General features: G+C 40.5%; 1 protein-coding gene across 1 annotated transcript; it reads right to left on the reverse strand.

The window, feature by feature from the left end:
• Positions 1-1,025: 1,025 nt before the first annotated feature.
• pxdc1b (PX domain containing 1b) lies at positions 1,026-18,390 on the reverse strand. The gene is made up of 5 exons (XM_049564609.1): positions 17,680-18,390; positions 7,099-7,190; positions 6,822-6,939; positions 6,620-6,731; positions 1,026-4,646 (listed from the first exon to the last, which is right to left on the reverse strand). Exons 1-5 carry the CDS (start codon positions 17,933-17,935, stop codon positions 4,523-4,525), a joined length of 702 nt encoding a protein of 233 aa, XP_049420566.1. The 5' UTR covers positions 17,936-18,390; the 3' UTR covers positions 1,026-4,522.
• Between the last annotated feature and the right edge of the window lie 4,564 nt (positions 18,391-22,954).

Here is a 22,954-nt window from a genome sequence, read left to right on the forward strand (position 1 = left end):
AAATTACGACTTTTACTATAAAAATTTTATTACAGTATACGTATGCTTATATATTTTATTTTGTTTTAATTATTCCTTGTCATGTTTTTACTCTTTTATGTTCAGCACTTGCAGTTGCATTTTATGTAGGCTATGACTTGTGCTGTACAGAAAGTTTGATTTGATCTGATAAGCAGCAAGGAATACAGTTGTTGACATGGAGCTACTTTTATTTTTTCTTTACCTTACTGTTACGTGGTGTATTTTATTAAATGATTTGTGTGTTTTGCATGTAAAAAATAATGTATCTGTAAAGTAACTAGCTTTCGGATAAATGTCATGGAATAAGATGTACAATATTTCTACCTGAAATGTAGAAAAGTACTGTATCAGGGGCGTAATTATAGACAGTGCGATTGCATTGAGGCCCCTGGGGTGGAGAAGCCCGCAGAGAGTGGGCCCTTTAAAGTAATTCAGATTGCAACCTTGGAAATATACCTGTGATCAGTGCTGAATGATATAGAAATACATTATCAATTTAAAAGGGGGCGGCACAGTGGTATAGGGGTTAGCACTGTCGCCTCACAGCAAGAGGGTCCCTGGTTCGTACCCAGGAGGGAGCCCTTCTGCACAGAGTCTGCATGTTCTCCCCATGTCAGCGTGGGTTTTCTCTGGGTACTCCGGCTTCCTCCCACGGTCCAAAGACATGCAAGTTGAGTAGGCTTATTGATGACTAAATTGGCTGTAGGTGTGAATGTGAATGTGGTGTAATTTCTTACTTTGATATTTTTTTTTTGAGTGATGGTTGCTGGGTAATATGTATGCTGATATTGTCCAATGTCAAGTCTCTATTTGTGTCAAGACAATACAATCGCGTGCACTATGACCCATCATAAATTCCTTACGCCACTGTATAAGCATAAAATGGAAGTGCTCTAAGAAAGTACAGGCACCTTGAAACTGCACTCAAATGCAGCACTTGAGCAAAAGTACTGACCTCTGTACCAACACATGCATTTCCATCATGATTTCCACACAAACACACATCGCATGAACATTTCTTTTATTGAAAACATATTTATTTTCAGAAGCTTTGAGAATAATAATTTGTATCTAATACTGTCTGAGTAGCTTTAAAGTTATCAAACATGTTACCACATAAATTCATTTTCCAAAGGTTATAATTCAGATTATCTTCATTCAATCCTTTTGACATATTTACACACAGAAAGATCTCACATCACACATAAAAATGAAATCACAAGGCATAGAATGGTTAGCTTCACAGAGCGTGGCAAGAGTTACAAAATAAATAAATTATTTTGTGTTATATTATTTTCATATTAACTGTCACTTTCTCCTCCGAGTCCTCACAATGCTGGCTGGCATGGTGGGCATACTGATACGTTTCATAGATCAGCTGAGTACCATTTTAGTCATAACATCACATAGACTGTGGCAGAATATTTATAATACATTACCCGGCCTGCGAAGGGTCTTAAGACAGACGGACATCTTAACAGATATTTGATCTTTAAATATGAACTCTTACACCATTTGATAAACGTTAATGCAGGTCCATGAAAGAGAGAGAATTTGACCCTGGCATGAAAATTTAAATCAGACAGTTTCTTTTTATTGAGTCATATTAATCATTACCATAATGTATGCTTGGACTTTTTCCCAACTGAAACTTTTATGTCCAAAGACTATCCTTCATTTCAAGACGTCATTCTTGGAGAAAAGCAAAAAGAAGCATGAAATAGTTTCACACCGTGAGAAAGAGCTGTACTTTCTCATGGGGTGAATGGTGATCATGACTGTGTTACTAAATAGACTCATGTGGAGGACCGTCCTGTTCAAGCCCCATGTGCCAAGTTTGTGAGGACTGAATGCCTTTTGTATTTGGAGGGGCAGGAAAGTGGACACAAGCTGTTAGCCCACATTGTAAGGCCACAATGACTTCTGCACTGACAACACTGTCAAAACAATGAATACAGATGGATTTACTTACAGTTAATCCTACACAAACATAACTTCTTTTGCCATATGTAATGCTCCGATGTGTTCCACAGATTCATAAGAGGTGTTACGAGAGGTGAAAGCAGCCCATAAAACATACAAAAGGCATGAATTTTAACCAAGTGTTTGATTATTTCACACAACTCTTTCTATAGAAAGTTTTAGTACAGCAAGGTCGTTTGTCTTCTTAAGATAAAGAGAGGACTTGTTCTCCCGTCGCAGGCTGAGCTGCAGACTCCCACATTCAGCTGTCTGACTGAACCCACACGTCATCTTACAGAACGGGTCAGATATGACCTCAAGTGACCCATAAAACAAAGCTTTCTTTGCCCCATTTTATCACTCGTCATCACGTGGCAACAACAGCAGTGAGATGATTCCACAAAACGTCAACACTCATTCTCCGCTCTCATATATCTAATTATTTTTTTATAAACATAAAATAAGCAACGTTATAAGCTATGTTACAAACACATATTACATTCTACTTTATTACAGAGAAACAACGTCATATAAAAAATTCTCACCAACATCTAAAAAGGCAGTATTAAAGGAATACTTCACCCCCAACTGACCATTTACTCATCAATTACTCACCTCGTGTTAGGATGAATTCATGAATAAAACTTTGTTTGTCTCACATGCCTTCATGGTGAACGAAGAATCCAAAATGGGGAGAATTCTTGATGAATTGAAGTCATAGGGGTCCGCTGCTTTTAACAGCAAAACTGTATCAAAACATCCATTTACAAATGCTCACACAACTCATGCAGTCTCATTCATACTTCCCTTGGAGTACCAAGCCAGACTCCATTGACAAAACCAGTAATTTTACCTCACTGAACACAGGAGCTGCTGTTCTGCTGCTGCCTAAGTCTGTAGTTTGTTTGTTATTTTGTGACATTGGTGAATCCTGACTAACCCTTTAAAACACCAAAGTCTCACAATAACACTAACTAACTAACTGACGGAGGCAGCAGTAGACCAGCAGCTCCTGTGTTGTGCGAGGTAAAATTACTGATTATGTCAATGGAGTCTGGCACTGAAGAGAGCATAGATAAGTTCCGTTCAGTTCCCTGTCGTTAAGGGCTGTCTGTTTAAGAAATACTGAGCATACTGGATAAATGAGACTTGCATTACACTGCACAAGTTGTAAGAGAATTTTTAAACAGATATTTTGATATAGTTGTGCTATTATTAAATGTGGCCCCCTATGACTTCAATTCATCAAGAATTTTCTCTCTTTTTATATTCTTTGTTCACCATGGAGGCATGCAAGAAAAATAAATTTTTCTTCACAAATTCAACATAACAGGGTTGAGTAGCTGATAAACAAAAGGCCATTTAAGGGGTTAAGTATTCCTTTAAGTTCTCACTTTGGAAAGTTGTAACAAAACTTTAATGACACTTCATATTTCTTCTCTTGGTTGGTTCTTTGATTTGACAGTAAACAAAGAACCAAGTGAAACAGACACTTACATAAAATACTGCATGGTTCGAGTCTATTAGCATAAAAGCTTTGTTTTTCTCATTTACTATAAAGTTTTTGTTTAATGCTTAAACAGGAAGACTTTGGACAAAATTTGCTCCAATGACTCCTTTTCATTTATCTTCACACGTTGTATCTGTTCAGTCCAGTTTCACTTGGATCTCAGAGTACTCTCATGCCAAAGAACCATCTGCATGTCACAGCAACAAAACAGGAATCATCCTATGAGTGTCAAACTGGTATTTTACAAAGAAAAACACTAGTGGAAATTGCACCATAAACAAATATCATACAAAAAGCTTCATGACAGTTTCCTGTGTTCCCAAAGGAATACAACACCAGAGTGGCAACACTGTGGGTAACACTTCAGGGAGCAGGTTTAAATGTGAAGAAAATAAGCTTTGCAGAAACGTCACATTTCTCCTGGCAAACTTATGGAGCATAAATGCGAAAGATAAACAACTCAGGTAGAAAAATAAAGAGTGCTGGTTGATTCAGCTACGTTTCTAAGTGACAGTGAAAGGTCCAATACTGTAAATTCACCTCCAAATTTAGGCCGATGTGTGGCCCTCTCCCTGCTGGTTGCACTCACACTCCACACCACAGACAATGATGTCTTTGATAAATTCTTTTGAAGTGGTCAAGCTGCATATTTGAAACCTCTCCAGCTGTTTGCATCTGCTTCAGGACCGAAAGAGCTCCATTGTTGCTTCCACAGGTTGTGTTACAACACCTGAAAGCCCTCTGTGGCCAGCATACACACAATCCTGTCATGTTTCTTCTTGACACACTCAAATAAGGCTCTGAATGAGGCACACTGGTGACACTGCCTGAAGGCGAAGTGGTCCTGCTGTTCTTCCAATACTTTGGTGCACACTGTCCATCTGCACCAACTCCAAAATGGGCGAGAAGCAGCTCTAGAGTTTGCAAGGATAAGCAGCATTCACTTGGAGCAGCTATTTGCAGTGTTGCATAGCTAGGTTCCATTTCCTCAACGACAGCATCAGATGTCCATCAACAGGCATCAGTCTCTCATTCCAGGATGTCAGTTTCAAATGGGACCAGATGGTAGTAGGAAAGGTTGGTGACATAAGCTTCTGTTTCCTCATCACACATGTCTGTTTCCAATGGCAGAAACTCTGTTCCATCCTCATACCTGGCAACAGAAAGAAAGACACATTACTCCAAGGACAGGATGTGTGATGCATTTGATTTAAGGCCCTGTGGTAATTGTCGACATCAACCCATAAACACTTTAACTGCTGGTAGAGTGGAAACCTCTTATAGTGATCAACCACTTACATGCATCAAAAGCTTGGGACAGAATCTGTACAAATGCTGTTTAAATAATGTGCTCATAGTGATCAAGTAGTCTGCTGACAGAGTTCATTTTCGGTCTTGACACATGGAAAAACTATCTAAAACTACGGTAACTGATGGAGACAGAAAACAAATGCATACTAGCAAAGTGGTTGAAGCTGCCATCATCAAGCTGACTGATAATGACCAGTCATTGAATGCCCTTGCAGTGAAAGTACAGCACTGTAATTTGTAACAGTCAATAACATTAAGTAAGTAGAGAAGCCGTTTGTTTCAGTGCTTCATATTCTTTTTTATGGTGATCAACTTTTTTTTTTAAATGACATTTATTGTACATCATGTAGCAATGGAAAACTCAAAATGGGTCACAACACTGCACAAAATCAACGTCTACAAGAAAAAAATAGTAGTAATAAGAAGGAACTAAAACAAAATAAAACAAAAAGGACAGTCTCATTTTAAGGACCACCCCAAAGCCATGTGAAAAACCGCCAGAAAAGATGTTGGCATTGTATGTTAGGCAAACCACGGAAAAGGTCACATTTGTACATTATTATGAAACGTAACTTTTCAACCACACTATGGTTAACGTGTGGTTAGGTTTAGGCACAAAAGCCACAAAACTCAGCAATGTCTCTGAAAAAATCCCCAGCTGTTTTTCATGGCACTATCCTGGAAGAAAATGTATCGACCACTGACTCCTGACAAAATATTGATTTTAAAGGGCTTTTAAGTTTCAAAGAGATTTTGCTCGACATCTCTATTGTTGATTCCTTTGCCCCATGTACACAGGCTGTTGATAACTCTAAGTACACAATACCTATGTACGTTGGAACTTAGACTTGAAAAGAGACTTAATGGGGTGGCTTCAAGCATGTAGCAAGCCATGTGTTTGCTGCTGTAAGCCCGGCTAATAATGCTTTCTTTTTGATCAGTCATATCCAGCTTAGACAGATCATTTACAGCAGTGTAACAGGTGAGTGATGCACAATTATCTCTAACATATCAGAGAGGTTAGAGGCAACCATTTCTCAGAATCTATCCACTGGAGCACATTCCCAAAATGTATGAAAATAAGTACCAACAGCCTCTCTAGAACACAGAGTCAGCAATTATTTTCATTGAACAAAGCTTTCTGAGTGTCCTATGCACTTGATGCACACAATTATAGTGTATTTGCTGATTTCTAGAGGCTAGCAGTATGTTGGACCAGACTTAGCTCCAATTAAACACAAGGCACAAGTCTGGGATACCAGCCTTACATTATATTCATGTGTTCAATATACAAATGTCAATAATATGGTAATCTGCATGAGAAATAACCAAAAAGAAAAAAATCTGTTATAACAATCATCCGCTTTTAGTGATCAAATTAACCAAGACCGACATGATCACTGCACACATAAAAATATCAGCTATTAAAGAGTTATGTAAAGTCATATTTTGCGTGAAGCACCAAGAGGAATGTGTTCCTCTTTTGCTTCCTCCACACACCCAGGGAAGGAAGAGGTGCACAGACACACTTCCTGTGCGGGTGGAGGGTCTTAGGGTTGGGTCACATTCAAGGACTCCCACAGTCATCAAAACACTTGTACACTGTGCACTCAGAGCAAAAATAGAAACCCTAATATGTGTGGGAAAACATGCAGGTAATTTGTGTTGCACTGCAGGTTTTAATCAGGCTCATGGCAAGATTTTTTTTAAATTATTGCTTACAGTCTTAGAAAGTGTCTATAAAAAAAAAGCCGATATGACAAAGACTGGGGCAAGACACAGGCAAAAATACTGAGAAGTGGTCTTAATACTCACGTATGCTCCACAGAGTCAGTGGATGAGGGTCTCTCTTTTTCTTCAGGGAGACTGTGATCAAATACGATGGTTTCTGTATTGGCCAGACAGAATCCATTGGACCGCATGATTTCTAAAAAGGCACAGAGCACCTGTTAAGTCATCATGACATGAGTCAACAGTGACTTCATCTTTGTATTACAAAATAATTACAGATCCATACCTGATATCTTTATTGGACTTTGAAAGCACGGCTGGATTCTGTGGACTTTGTCATTCCTCAGCACCTGATCCAGCGGCGATCGCTCAAAGAAAGTCAACATCACCTCTGACCTGGAATACTGTGGAGTCAGGTTTTATCAGTCCAGTCTACATAGCTGTAAAGTTCAAAACATCTACCTTTTACCCTCAAACAAGAGGTATTATGAAAATCTTCTCACGCACAGTAAACGTGCTAATAAAGTAGTGATATTATCTAGGTTTATGATTGAGCGACCAACCTTGCACGGCATGTTGATGGCATTCTTCAGTAGTCTTTCCACCTCGTTCAGTTTCTCCTCAATGTCGTTTGCCTCTTTGATTTTCACCAGCCCTGAAATAAACAAATATAAACATTTGAAATCATCAGCTCTTGTGTGAGGATTCAAAAAGAAATTCCAAAATACACAAAATTAAAGGGTACCTTAGGTATTTTTTAACTTGGACCCTATTTTCCCATGTTTTTGTGTCTAAGTGATGAATAAAGACAAACATTTTTGAAATTGTTCCAGTGCTGAGCAGGAGGGCTTCACTGGTGGTCACAAATCAGGCTGAAATGTAACCACTTGGAGCAATTGTGCATTGTCAATGTATGTCCATGTAAAGTGCTTATTATTGCCACTGAGAGGTTCAGATTGTTATTCTAAGTGTCTGACTACTTATGGAAAGGATCTCTACAGAGATGGATCTTTTCGTTAAAGAGTAAGATCCTTTTTGTTTGATCAGAAACAGCCCCAAAGTTGTGACCCCCACTCACAACAGACTCCATTTAAATAAACAGTAATTTAAGCATGTATATAGCCAATATATTTTTACATCTAACTGGGTGAATTAAGGGTTTATTTCAACCAAACCAGAGTTGGTGATTGTTGGAACAGTCAAAAGATGAACCAAGACCACTTTTGTGAAGTTCATTTTGTTTCTGTTGCCTTTTGAATGAAATGTGTTTTACGATGACAAAATCACTGCTTATTCAAGAGGAGTCTGGCGGGTTTGGCGATGGTGATTTCGGGGCTGTTTCTGGTCAAACAAAAAGGATCTTACTCTTTCACAGGTCTGTCTCTGTGGGGATCCTTTCCCTAATGTTGTCTGACACTTGGAATAACAATGTGAGCTGTCAGTGGCAAAAACAAGCTCTTTTGGTGGATGTAAATTGATGGTGCACAAATACCCGTGGTGGTTTCAGTGCAGCCTGTTTTGTCTCTCTGTCTCTCTCAATACTGGACACAAAACACACATAGGGTGCGGGTTGAAAAATACCAAAGGTACCCTTTAAAAGTTTATTTTATGTAATTGCACAATCTAATGTAATTCAGTATAATAGCTTTGCAATTAATCCTGTCTTTGTGTGAAGCCTCTAACCTTCAGAATTTGTTGTTACAGTGTCAGTGTCTGCTTTTTTTTCCAACCCCTAAAACCATCAACACAATCCAGTCCAAAAGTATAAATCACTACAGCCTACAGAATGGCATAAAAATATCATAAAATATTTATAACAATCAAGTCTGACCTAAAGAGTCTTATGTACAAAGAAACCCCACTATCAAAATGTGAAGTGCAACTATTTCTGTGCCTGTGCGATAAAAAAAAAGAGGCAGCTGCTTTGACCTTTACCACCACCAGGCTGTTATTTGTCCATACAAAAAGCCAGACAGGTCTGAATTTATCCCTCATCTTGAAAAGGGTTGCCACAAATGCAAGTGAAAAGGCAGTAGTCTGTTTAAAACATTAACCTTTTTATTAACAATACCCCCTGATATTTACCCAGAATAGGAGGAGGGAAAAAATAGACTGCTGTTATTGTCTTTAGAACAAGAACACAGTGCGACGCTGTAAAACTCCCACTGTAATTGCAAAGTTTTGTACGATAGCAGTAATAGCAGAGCCAAGTAATAACAGTGGTCGAGAGAAAAGCGACACAATAACACGATAATCCTGCATAACACTAGGAATGCAATTTAAGAAGCAGTGGGAGTGTACCATCAGCACTTTCAGCAGCACAAGGCTGCCGCCCATGCAAACGAGCAGTCAGCAGAGCATCATTTACAGCCATGCTGACAAAGGGATGTGGTGAGGGGAATAACGATGAAGACTGCAGCCACACTGATGACTCTCTGTCTGATGTAAGTGCTACAGACAAGATGTAGTCACACAGCGGTTACTGTTACATGGAAGCACTGAGTAAGGGAGAGCCTACAGCAACACTGTGCACAGTCACAGTCTCATCCATTTATAATGGCCAGCCGTGATGACATCATACCCAGGGGGATGTGAAGAGTGATTGGGCAGTTAAATCATCACTAGGAACCAAGTGAGACTCCCACCCAGTCTGAAGCTCACACTGCCTCAGGATCACGTTCTGTTGTTTAAAGTCCCTTTAAGACCTGTTTGCCAGTTTTTTTTTCTGTACATGTGACAAATCATACATGTTTCAGGCATATACTGATATATTGTGTTGTTTTCTCATAACCAACCAGCTGTGAGTCAAATCTTTAGGCAGTTTAAGCTCCTTTGAAAGTTTAGAGCCGATATTTAATATTGTAAACATAGTTAAAGCTACAGTTGTTGACTTTTATCAAAACAACTTCATATTTGCTGAAACTGTCACTACATCCACACAGTATCACATGAGACAGATAGTACATGAGAAAAATCATGTTCCTCCTCCTCCTTATATGACTGTAAATAAAGATGGACAACACGTCATCACTTCCTCCCACTGTACAAAAATGAAGCCAAAATATCTCAGATACAACTGCCGCCATTTTGTGCTGGTGACATTATTTGGAGCCAAAGTCTGCGCAGTAGTGTTCTCCAAGGTATTGAGTTCCCACTATCCAACTAATCGTGAGCAGCGCCCTTGATCAAGAGCACATCCATTGGAATACACAGCTGTCTCAAATGACATAAAGCATATTTGGGAAACATCTATTTGACCTTTATGACCAAGACAGCCAGACACCAGGGACCGATCAAGATGTTTTGGCTACATTTTGGGGAGCTGTCCCGTAATCCTTCTTTTTTTTATACACTGTATGGCCACAACTAGTACTGCTACTAATGGCATGTGCTGAAAACTACCGCACTCTATTGGAAAACAGCCAATCAGAGCTCATAAACTGCGGAAACTCTCAAATTAGGCAGCACTGATCAAATATGAATCACGATTCTGTTACTACATTGCCTATTTCTCACCTCAAATGTTTTCATAAACATATTTTAGTGTACTGTTTAGCTGTAAAACGAGACAATTTGCTCCAGTCATGGCAGCCAGGTCACAAAACTCATTGGTTGTTTTTATGCACTCATGGTGGATTGTTGCAAATGCCATTAGAAGCACTAAAAGGGGGCAGAGGTGATGTTTGTCATATTGTTTGTCTCAAATACTGCATGTATATAATGACAATTTCAGCAAATAGTGAATGCATCATAGTGGGGTCGACTGTTTTCATGTAGCTGTAGTCAGGAAATAAACAAGAAAACTCCAGTCTTCTTGTTACAGTGCATGCCATTTTGTGAAATGGATGATTTGTAGAATTACCAGCAGTTAACATCTCAACCGGAAACAAAGCCTGGATGATAACTTCACCACAGAGAGTTTACACCACACCCAGTCTTGTTAGCTGCTGTCTTTGTAAACAGATTCAGAAAGTTTATGTCCTGCCATGTCCATGCTAATGCTATGAGTCAAGTGCACATTATCTATTAGGTGCCAGCACACAGCGCATACAGGGTGCACATGGAAACAGGGTGGGATTAGGAAGAATGTATTGTCATTTGTTATCAGAGGGTGTGTTAGGGACTGGTAAAAATCATCACAAGTCCTCCGATCCTCTTTAAAAAGCTGTTATCTCCGCCATAACAAACTGATACTTTGGTCATGGAGTGGAAAATCTAGAGGAACCTATCCTGAGGGGAAACTTGGAACACACAGAATATTTAGTAGCCCAAATATCCTGCTGTAAACAGATAATGTCTCTTTTTTATTTATTTATTTAATTTCTGGACATATTTTAAGTTCAGAGGTCACTATGTTTTGTGTGAGAAGGACTTTATTTTGAATGGAAATTCAGACAACAGCCACATTTGAATTTATAAATACCACTGTGATGCATTCAAATTAAATTATATACGGGGTAATGGGATTATTTTTGCTGCATAAACCAGCAGGCTGTGTGAGATATAACCGGCCTGTTTGATGTGCAAAAGAGAAGTATGTGTGGTTATTTCTGCAACAGCTTGGTGTTTGTTGCGTAAGAATTAATCGCACTAACCACAGCGGATCTGGTGTGTGCAGCCGCAGTTGGATGATGCACGCCCCTCCAATTAGAGTCAGCAGATTCAACACATACCTGCAGCCATTAGAAGGGTATGAAGGATATTAATCAGCTGAAAGACTTACATATGAGCAAGCTGTTGTGGATGACAGGTATTGATGTTTACTGTGCGTTCCTAGCATCACTGCCATAATCAGAACACAACTATGTCTAATTCTGTGCAATTAGACACGCCTACGTGTTGAGGAATGCATAATAAAGACAAAACAAGGAATAAAAGAAGTCTGTGTGATTTTGGAGAGGTTAATGTGGGTCGCAGCGATCAATTAGAGTGTAAGAAAAGGCACAAAACTCGGGTGTGCCCTGCTGACTTGCAGGAGGGCGTCACAAAATGCAATCAATCCTGACACCAAAATTGCAGTGCACCACTAGTTTGACAGTGACACCCCTCCTACTGCACCTCTCCTCCCACTGTGGCAGCCAAAAATCATCAAAAATCCACACAGGCGCAGGGAAGAAATAAAAACAGCACATTGAGTTTCATCTACTCAAGAACTTTTAAATATTAATTGGTGTATATTTGATCTCAGATTTGCCATGTTTATGACAATTACAGGTTGTCTTCTTTAAAAGACATTGACACAAAATGTTTTTTCCTACCAGGGTCCCGAAGTTTATTTCCTCCAATTTCCTGTGAGAGTCTATTTCCTGTGTGGGCTTCCTGGCTCTTCTTTCTGAGATTATTCATTCAGACCCATTTGGTTGATTCTTTAAAGCTTTAATTCTTGATTATCTCCTTTGGAAGATCAGCTTAAGTAGCGGTGTTTATCTGCTTAGCGCAACAAGTTTGTAAAATGTAACGACAATAATGTACAGCATATGAAATTTTATTGTTTGTGCCCGCCTCATAATTTCTGTAATTGCACACTCAAGTAATCCGTCTGTTGGTTCTGTGACAGCATGCTGTGTTGACAAGAGACTTCATCTATTAGCTGAAATAACAGAGTAGACGTAGACGCACAACAGGAACTCGACTGAGCCGGAGTCATCCTCAAACACAGTATCTAAACAGTCATCAGATGTTGTAAGCACCAGCTAGTTCTACCGTCTGCGTTGATCTGATAAGCACATGTCAACACATCGTCTAACCACTAATGTTCCACAGTTTTGTCAACATGTTATTTTTGGACGCCTCAGTCAACAAACATCAGTAAGTATCCATGAGAGGGTGTTATACATTTCTTGTGTCCCGTCTATACAAGCACCAGTCTAGTATGTGGCTGTGTGTCTAAAATCACTTCTTAATGACGTTTTAAGTTTCTCTGTTCTAAAAAGTAATCAAATTATAGTTGTTCACTTAGACAACAAACATTACATGTTTAAAGTTAAGTTTGCATCATTCTCACTAAGCAGTTGCTTGATTATTTATTTTTTATTGGTTACACAAACAACACTAAGTGCTTAAACTGAGTCTCACTGTTGCTGGCCTTACCTTGATTTTTAAGGAATAGTTTGATATTTTCGGAAATACGAATACCGTATTTGTCCAAATAGTAGCCTGGGCGTTTATTTCACAAAATCGATTTTGACCCCAGGCGTTTAAAAGAACCAGGCGGCTATTTGCTCAAGGGGCTTTTTTTCTTTTGCACCGACCTGCACCAGGCCGTTATTTGGTTACAGTTCCTGTCCAGTATGTTTTTTAGTGCAAAAATACTGTATAACATAGGGGTGAGTTTGTGTACAAAAATCTCTAAACATTTAGAGTGGGTCATTTTTTTCGTGTACACGTGTGCATGGATTTCACCACTGGGTGGTGCTGATCTAAATTTCCAATCAGAGTGTTTTCACTAAATGACACGCTCAGCTATCTCCCATGCTGATTCAACATGATGAATTGGACGAAAAACCAACTGCTGACCGTCAGCTTGGTGTATCAGGGCCCTTAGTTCACTAAGGCTATAGCCAGCAGTCAGTTAGCTGACCTTAGCATAAAACCGTACTAAAACTGTGTATAAATGCCACATTGCAGTTTTACAGAAGTTTATTTGACAGACTATTTCTTGGCCAGGCACAGTAAGCTTCTGGAGTGTTAAGGATAACAAGTACACTGGTGAGCTTTAGAGATGCTGGTAAATGTATTTTGTTACTTCCAGGCAGAGCCAGGCTAGCTGTTTCCCCCTGTTTCCAGTCTTTATGCTAAGCTAAGCTAACCAGCTGCTGGCAGTAGCTTCATATTTAATAGCGTGATGTAAAAGTGGTTTCAGTTTTTTCATTTAACTTTCAGCAAGAAAGCACAAAAAGTGAATTTACCAAAATATCAAATTATTCCTTTAATACCGGCACTAATTTAGACGTCTGTCAGCAAATCAGAGCCAAGAATGTTAAGTGACCATTAAATCGTTATAACACCCTTTAAGTACGTACTGTAAATGTATTCCATGATTCTCTCAACAACTACACTATACTTCCAAAAAATGCTCTATGATAATCAACTGAAATGATGATTCATAAGTGTCAAAGAGTAAACTGTTAAGTATTTCTCATGTAGGTGGTAGCAGATGAGTGTAAGAGGGAGTGATTTCGGACACAACGCATGTCTAAATTCCTCGTGAAATCTGTCTCACAAGGAATGTGAGCCATCACTTCCTGTCTCCGTTCACTCTGGGGTCACATGTAAGGTAAGTGTTAAGGGCTTTAACAGACCACAGGGACTAAATATAGGAAGTCCACTCCTCCCTCTCTCCTCTGTCAGATCATGACATCAGTCTGAACGCTCTGCACGCCTTCCTTGTTGCTTGGACGCAGCACAGACACAGGAAAACATGAGGGGAGCCAGAAACTGGAGCAAAGTAGAGTGAGAAAGGCCAGAGCTGCATTTTTCACGGCGACTTTCAATCTTGCAGTTAGAAGGGATGAAAATGAAATATTGAACAGAGGTAGGAATTAAAGGCCATTAGGGGGATGTTATTAACCCCGTGGCTTTCTATCCATCCATGAAATTGTCAAAGCAGCCTGAGTCACTAAAGTAACACTGATGTCTCCCTCAGTGGCGATATCATAGCTCCATTTATCTTCGAGCCATAATCAGGACATGAGGGGTGACAGACAGTAAAAAATAGAAGTGAAAAGTGAGTCATGAGATCAGACACGTCTCCTCCCAAAATGCACTGCAGACTGCACTGGCAGCGGTAGAGCAGCGAGCTGTCAACAAGCTCGTCAGCTATTTCAGTGCAGGGGCAGGAAGCGAAGCTTTCCAGTCGCCACTAAAGGGATGTTTCCAAAATATTCGTATAGGCTCAGTGAGTAGAGACAAAAGGGGGGTGCCAAGGAACAAGAACAAGCTGGGAGCTCTGCCAAGCCTGTTGGCAGTGCCACAGCACCACAGTGTCAAAGATCCAAACCATGAGGGCAACAGGTTTGGGCTTCTTATGCCTAAAGGCTGCCCTCTACAAAGCTCTGCCTAAAACGTTGCTGTAGAAGAAGCCATGGTACCTTATCATAGATAATCAATATTTCAATTAAGTTATTTTTTCTGTATGGTTAATTCATGTTTCATTCGCTCTGAGTGCAACAGAATTTGAGATTTCTGTCTGATTTTGCCCTATTGCTAAAAAATACTTGAAGAAATCTAAATATTTCTTTTGCCACATACACACAGGATGTATCTATCACTTCATTAACTTTGGGGGGGACAGCACCAAGAACTGTCACCTCGCAGCTGGGTTCGTACAATGTGTGGCGCAGCCTTGGTCTTTTCTCAGCGGAGTTTAAAGCTCTCCCTGTGTTTGTTTGGGTTCACTCCCACACCACAGACTTGCATCAGATAGAATACATCTGCCGTTGTCTTTGATCAAAGCAGAACCGGGGTTTGTTCCTGAGCACCAGATAATAGCTGCTCCAAGAGCCCAGTAACATCACCTCCTCCTGAAGAGTTATGATGCGTCAGATGCAGAGAGCAAATTTCCACAAGGAAGTCAGCATTGGTACTTTTGGAATTCTCCCATGGGAAATCCAACGTATAGGTCACAAAGAGGAGGAAGCAGACCTCACAGATCTAACAGCCTTTTAGCTCTGAAATATTGACCAGGAGAAAAAACATGCCGTCACCATGTTGGTCTTGTGGTCTCAAGGCTATGTGATAGATCTGCTAATGTGACACCTGAAAGTGGACTTTGTTAAATATTAACCTGCTCAAACAAAAACATGCAAATATATTTGTTTAGTTCAGATTATCCAAAAAACATTTTAAATATTGACTTTATTTTCTTTCTTTTACTTTGCAGCCTTAATATGTAAATCAAATAATGTTAGTAGGAAAACCTTGTATTCAAGATGACTAATAGGACCATCGACCTATAGGACCCAAAGTTCAGGTGCCTGGAAGTAAGATACCCTTATGGTTCTCAGTTTAATAGTTATACGTCACACAGCTGGTTAAGTATGGGGTCTGACTTTAAACCACAAAAATGGGGAGAAAAAAAACTTTCGCGAAAGCACAAAACAGCAGTTGTTGTACTACAGTCCCTGAGCCAAAATGTAAACAAGAATATTATTTCGCAGTAGTTTTCCTGGGCAGGCCTGTCCAACAAGCCCAAAACTTGCAACCCATTCACCAGAGAAAATGTTGCATTGTAGGTTTCTGCAAACTACGGACATGTCACATTTCCATATTATTATTCAGCAGATACACTGAAACTTTACCTTACAATGCTGTGGTTAATGTGTGGTTATGTTTAGGCACAAAAACCACTTGGTTATGGTTGGGTAAAGATAATGTTTTGGCTTAAAATACAAGGTTTGGTAGACATAATCCTGGCACAAAAAAACAGTGATGTCTCTGCAACAACACAACCACTCTCAGTACCACTATCCCAGCAGAAAAAGTAGCAATGTCTCCATAAAAACACAGACACTGGGGTGCCCACTAGCTTACTTGGTAGAGCAGCAGGCACCCCATGTACAAAGGCTGTATTGGCTGTGGGTTTGATTCCAACCCATGGGCTTTTTGTTGCTTGTCCTCCCCCCTCTCTTTCCCCCTTTCGTGCTATAACTGCCCAACCAAATAAAGGCAAGAGCCCTCAGAAAATATCAAAAATAATAAAACAGATGGTTTTCATGCCTAAAGGCCACTGCAAAGAGCAATGACTCGAAAAATCACAACCTTTTTTGTGGTTTATTGATCTCAAACAGGGGTCTGCGCCCCATTCACCATCCCATCAGATGACAAAATCAGCTCATATACAACATCACTTTAAAAATGTTGATATGTATAAAAAGACGCAACGTAACATATTCGTGGTTTGTAGAAACAGGAGTCAGGGATGAAAAATGATTTGTAATGATAGTTATTGTGTAAAGGTGCATTTATGTTGTGGCAACGTGGAAGGGACTTTAGTACTGAGCTATCAGTCAATCAGGAGAAACCCAGTCTACAATAATAATATTCTTTTATCAAGCAAAAATGCCAAATATTTGCTAATTTTGGTTTCTTAGTCATTAGTTGCAGTATGAGAAAAAATAGTAGTGCAGATAAATAGAAAGATAGTGCTCACTGGTGCCAGAAAAAGAGACAGTATTACACCAATCCTAACATCCTAGCACTGGCTACCTATCAAATACAGGATTGATTCTGAGGTTCTTTTATTTGTTTTTAAAGCCATACATGGGCTGGCACCCCAGTTTTTTTCTTACTACTTTATTTATTTATTTTTGTTGTAATTATATATTATTTTGTCAGGGATAAAGGACTTTATGTCTTTTTGATTTTTCTTTTTGTTTGTTATTTGTATCACATACAATAACGTGAAGAAGGAGCAGGACAAAATAAGCCCTTTGCTTCCTCCTGTTCCCTCTCGAACACATTATTTTGTGGCTGTTGTTTTTTTTCTGGATAAGACTGCTTATTTGTCGTTGTGCTTTTTATGACATTTTGTTACTTATTATTTTTATGGTTATTTGTTGTTCAAGAAAAACAATAAACTAAACTAAACTAAGTATATTGCTGAACTTCTCTGCCCTTACTACAACTCCCGACCTCTTAGATCCTCCGAACAATGTCTTTTAACTGTCACATGATTGATGCTGAGGGGTAAGATAGATCGTGCCTTAGCGGTAGCTGCTCCAAAACTTTGGAGTAGCCTTCCGTTACCAATCAAATGCTCCCCCACCATTGACACTTTTAAGTCAGATCTTAAAACGTACATGTTTTCAATGGCCTTTGGTTGTTTGTAGTGGTTTTAATATTTTGTAGTCTTTTTTTATGTAGGCTATGTAATTGTTCTTACCAGTTTTGATATTTGTTACATTTTATATTGCTATACATTTGTCATTCTTTTAGTTTGTACAGCACTTTGGTGTTTTTAAATGTGCTATATAAACTTGATTTGTTGAGGGGGCCCCAGCCACCTCCCGTGCACAGGGCCCCATAATTTACAGCTACGCCCCTGCAGAGAATTTAACCCTAAAAGTGCAACAGTTATATGACTTGTGATGTTCTGTATTAAATGTTGTACTTGCACTTCCTGCCACATTTTCCATCAGACCCACCTTCTATCAGTGGAGACTTGGAGAGGTCTCTTCTGTCCTCAGGAAAGGACTCAAGCAGTCTTTTAAACAGCCGCCCCAGATCGGAATAACTCCGATGCAAGTATAAAATGTTCCTGTCAGACCACTCTGTCCTTATCTCGAAGAACTCCTCTTCCTCCCCCCGCTGGCTGATGATGAGTCTCCGGATCCCGTTGACCCAGCAGTCCCGGACAAACATGTTGACCAGCGACGTGCCTTCAAACACAGCCGATGCCATTCCTCAGACGTCAGTCCAGCATGCTGGGGCGGGCCGGTGGCGGACAGCAGGCTGGGTGAGGGCTGAAGGAGGCGATGTCACAGGGGATCTGCAAATTAAAACAATCCGGCAAACAAGCGGAGACAACTTCGGCAACTTTTCGGGTCTGGCCGCAGCTGTTGAGTACGCAGGAGGAGGGTGATGATTTGCTCAGCCCATCACAGGCGTGATCTCAAACGTGGCATGAGAAAAAAATAGACTTTAGAGTCATAGATACCGCCCCCGCAAAATTGATTCTGGTATCGATCCAACAACAGTTTATTTATCTGTCATCCCCAGCAAGATAAAAACTAAAAAAAGTCCAAAGATCTCTCAAAGTAGAAAGAGCTGCTCCCTCCTGCAGGCTGCCGTTAGTTTCCTTAATCCAGAGCCTGTCACTTCACACTGTCTGGATAAGCCTTTCTTTCAGCACAGTTTCCTCCCTCTCCTTCCTCCCTCCTTCCTTCCTCCCTCCTTGACAACAGGGTATTATTATGCAAAGAAAGCAAAAGGCCTGCAAAGACAAAACTGTCCATCTCCTTTATTTATAGAAGAAATAGCCTATTTTTCCTCTTTTTTCTTACTCAAATAGCTTTTACTACCCTGGGATCTGATGCCATTTGCCACGTCTTTCCTTAAATCTGTACTGAATCTTAAAATGAGATGCTTGGGAATAACCACAGGAAAAAAATCCTGGCATAAACAACTCAAACCCAGCAGCATTTAACTGTGTGCTAGATTCTTCATTTCTGACCTCACATAACTTGTGTCTTCAGTATTTTAGCCAATATTTAACCACAGTAAAAAGAGATGCACTGTAGCCCATTATTTCTCTCTTGTCGGAGTGACCAAAAAAGGAGCAGATCTTCCTTGCATTGCACAATTGAGCCGTGCACTAATGTTTCACCAGTAAAAGAGCTTTACAGGAAGTCAAGCAATGACGATTCAGCTGTAATTAACTACTGTACTGTCTGCAAACGGTTCTAGTAAAAGCAATTCATGACAATACAGTACAGGAAGTAGCATGTTGATTGGGAGTAAAAGCCAGCTGTAAACCACTCATTATTGGGCAGACAAACAAATGCACGTAAATCTGCACAGAAACCTGAATATTGCACTGTTGAGGTCAATCCTGCTGTAATGTGCACATTACATTTTATGGGACTGAGCAGGTGGTTGCTGCAGAGGTCTGCTCTCATGCTCCTTATGAGCTCAGAATCACATTTCTCTGAGTGTTTCAGTCTCATTAAGGACTCCAAGCAAGGCAACAGCCAATTAGGAAAATACACAGTTTTAATTTGACATATTTAAACTGTCCAAAGAAGTCTTCTTCACGTGACAGTTTCATATTTAGCTGTTGTAGTGAGGAAACATATAAGACGGTGATGCTGTCAAACTGTCTGCACTTAAAATAAGTTGAAAAATATAAGTTGAAATATTCTTAAGATCTGACTCAGTGGGGCATTCCTGCTGCTGGAAGTTCCAGTTATATGTTTTATCCCTGTACTTTTCTGTGTCATGGTTTCATTGACAGGTTGTCTGTTAATGTAAACCACTTCCTGTAGGTGTTTTTTATAAGCTAGATTTGTACTCAGTGATCATGTTAAAGGGATGGTTTGGAATTTTTGAAGTGAGGTTGTATGACTATAGTCAGTAGCTGTCTCCAAGTCTGGAGAAGCAGGCAGGAGTACCGCCACAGAAGCTAGGCAATGTACTGCTGTGGATGGGGGCAACAGCTAAATGTATTTTAACCACCTAAAAAAAGCCCCACCTAAAATCAATCAGTTTAGGTGTATGCTATATTTAGAATATTTTCACTGCTTAACCTTGACATGAGACCCCTTTCCAATAGGAAGCTGAGGCTGTTACATTGCTCTCTTCAAAGCCACTTTTGACAGCAACAGTAATTCTGTCACACTGAGCAAAGAAGTTGCTGGTCTACCACGGCCTTGATCAGTAGTTAAGTTACTGTGTAACTTTGGTGAAATCAAACTAACTCTTTAAAACACCAAAGCCACACAACAACACAAACAAACTAACCAGTCGAGGCAGCAGTAGACCAGCACCTCCCATGTTCTGCAAGGTAAAATTATTATTTTTGTCAGGGGAGTCTGGCTTTGGAAAGAGCATTGATAAATTTCACTGTGAGTTCAGGTCCCCATTGGAAGGGACCGCCTGACAGCAAGGTAAAACAGTGAAAACACTGATGTTTTTGGTGGGTTAAATGCAGGGCGTAAAATTAACACCCGCCAAGCGCCAATGCTGGGTAAAAAAATTAGTTTGGCGTGTAAAACAAAAACACACACCCGCCAGTGGCGGATGGAAAATTTTGAATTGCATGTGGGTTTTTTATGTGCTTCAACCATTTCTGCCAGTTGTGTAAGACTATTTTGACCCTCACGGCTTATTGTATGCGTGCCGGGAACACATGACGTCAGCTACCGGAACCCTGGGCATTCTATGGTAACTTCTGACACAGTTCTGCCGTGAAGCCACTGCCAGAAAAGAGGAAAAACGAAGATGAACATGTTGGACTTGGACAAGAAGAACAGACAGCTAAACGGAGTACAAATGTCGCACGGCATTTTATTGAAAAATGGAAACTAGACGAGGCTGGCCAACCGCGGTCATGGCTGACCTATGACCCGCACACCAACATGATGAGCTGCAGCCTTTGCCGCAAGCACGCCAAAGAAACACAGAGGACAGGGTTGGATTTTCCTGAAGTTGGATTTTCATACTAAAAATGTAAGGTATTTTTTTTTCATCAAACAAGACATGATTTTTTTATTTGGCTGGTGAAAAATATGTTTGGCTGGTAAATTTTTGGAGGTCACTAGCCAATAGCAGATGAGGTAAAAAGTTAATTTTACACCCTGGTTAAATGTATTTAGCTGCTGCCAATGTCCACAGTAGTACATTGCTTTGCTCCAGTGGTGGTACTTCTGCCTGTTTCTCCAAAATCAATGATACAGTACATTGGATTCATATAGCACTTTACTGGATACTCAAAGATGCTTTACAGAGAGCAACAAAACAAAAGAAAGTAACAAAAATGAAGTAATTAATAAGAAGAGAAACAAGCCAGGGAGGGAGAAGAAAAACACCATTTTTTAAGAGGTTGTAGGCAGTTTTGAAGAGGTGGGTTTTGGGGGATTTCTTGAAGGTGGAGAGTGAGGGGGAGTCTCTGATGTATTTAGGGAATGAGTTCCAGAGTTGGGAGCAATGGAGAATGTCATGTCCCCCCAGGTGCAGTGGTTAGTCCTGGTGGAGGGGGACAGGAGGTTGGCATTAGCAGACCTGAGAGTGCATGAGGGAGTGTGCCGGTGGAGGAGCTCAGACAGGCAGGGGGAGCCATGTTGTGGGGGGTTTCATAGGTGATGATGAGGAGAAGTGGATACGATGGGAGATGGGGAGCCAGTGGAGGTAATGAAGGTGGGGGGTGATGACAAGACGAGCAGCTGAATTCTGGATATATTGTAGTTTCTTGCAAGTTGTGGATGACAAACTGTAGAGGAGACTGTTGCAGTCGTCTACTCTGGAAGTAATGAATGTATGAATGAGAGTCTCTGCAGCTGAAAAAGAGAGAGGGTTGGACTGAAGTTGGCAGTGTTTCTGAGATGGAAGAAGGCTGTTTTGGGGATGTGTTTGATACGTTGGTCAAAGGAGAGTTTGATCGAAGATGACACCAAGGTTACAGACATGGCAGGAGGTGAGCACAGTGAAGCCATCAATGGAGAAGGAAAAGCTATGGGTGGATTTGATAAGAGATTTGGGAGCCGATGATAATGAATTCTGATTTTTCACAGTTAAGTTTGAGGAAGTTGGTTTGAAGCCAGGATTTTATTTCAGTGATGCAGTTGGTGAAGATAGAGTGAGTGGCAGGAGTGATGGCTATGGTAGAGATGTAGAGCTGAATGTCGTCGGCAAAATCAAGGTGTGTTGACAGTCATCCACTGTACTGACTAAGGATAGGTACCTCATAGAACCCCACTACAAAAAATCCAAACTGTCTGTTTAATTTTCTAATACTCACAAAAATATATTTAAAGGAGCTATATGTAAGAAATCTAAAGCAAATAGTCGTACAATCATCCTAATATGTCACAGAGACGAAGGAATAATATTAATATAACATACTGATCTCACCGACAACAATAGTACAGCCAGAATATTCGCATTTAAAACATGTTTTTACGGTCTGCAAATTATGTTTATGTTTTGAATTTGTGTTCTGGCCTGTTGCGCCACCCACCGCCGTCTACCAGTCACGCAGTCAGTAGAGTCTCAGCATCAGTTACAGTTACAACTGAGCTACAGCAGCACGGCAAGCAGCATTAGCAGTGTCCCGGTACATAGCATTAGCAGCCGGCTCCTCCTCAGCTGTATCCCGGCAGCAGCGTTGTTGCAGCTGTGTGCTGTTGGACTGCATTTCCCAGTGTTCTCTTGTGTTTTCCCTGCCCCTTTCCCCAGTGTCTGTCTGTGTCTTGTGGCTTCCCTTCCCTGGCTCCTGGCTGATTAAACTCACCTGGCTGATCACACACACCTGCCTTCCATCAAGCTCATCAACCTCCAGTCTATATCTACCCCTGGTTCTCACCCACTCATCGCCAGAATGTTGTTCAACCCTCTGTGGTAGTTCTCTCAGGCCAGACTTTAAGAAAGGACAATTTATTGCTTGTGATTCCCCGTGTTGTTTCCGTCTTTTTGTTAATCCTGATTCTCCGTATGTTCCAGGACCAGTACGCATCTGCCTCTCCGTTCTCCAACCAACCTGCCAGCCATCCACCCATCTGCTCCCCAGCCAGCCCTGCTCATCATCCCCCTCACCCTTCTCACTTGACCCTTGGACCCTGCTCACCACCATTCACCATTTTTTCCTTTTGTTGGAATAAATCCCTATTTTTTCCACCAACTGTTTGTGTCCTGCATGTGGGTTCCCCCAGTGTTCTCAACAAGCGTTAGCAGCAGAGAAGCCGGACTTGCTCAAACGGTCCACTG

The sequence above is a fragment of the Epinephelus fuscoguttatus genome, linkage group LG21, assembly GCF_011397635.1.
Source record: "Epinephelus fuscoguttatus linkage group LG21, E.fuscoguttatus.final_Chr_v1".
NCBI classification, from domain to species: Eukaryota; Metazoa; Chordata; class Actinopteri; order Perciformes; family Serranidae; genus Epinephelus; species Epinephelus fuscoguttatus.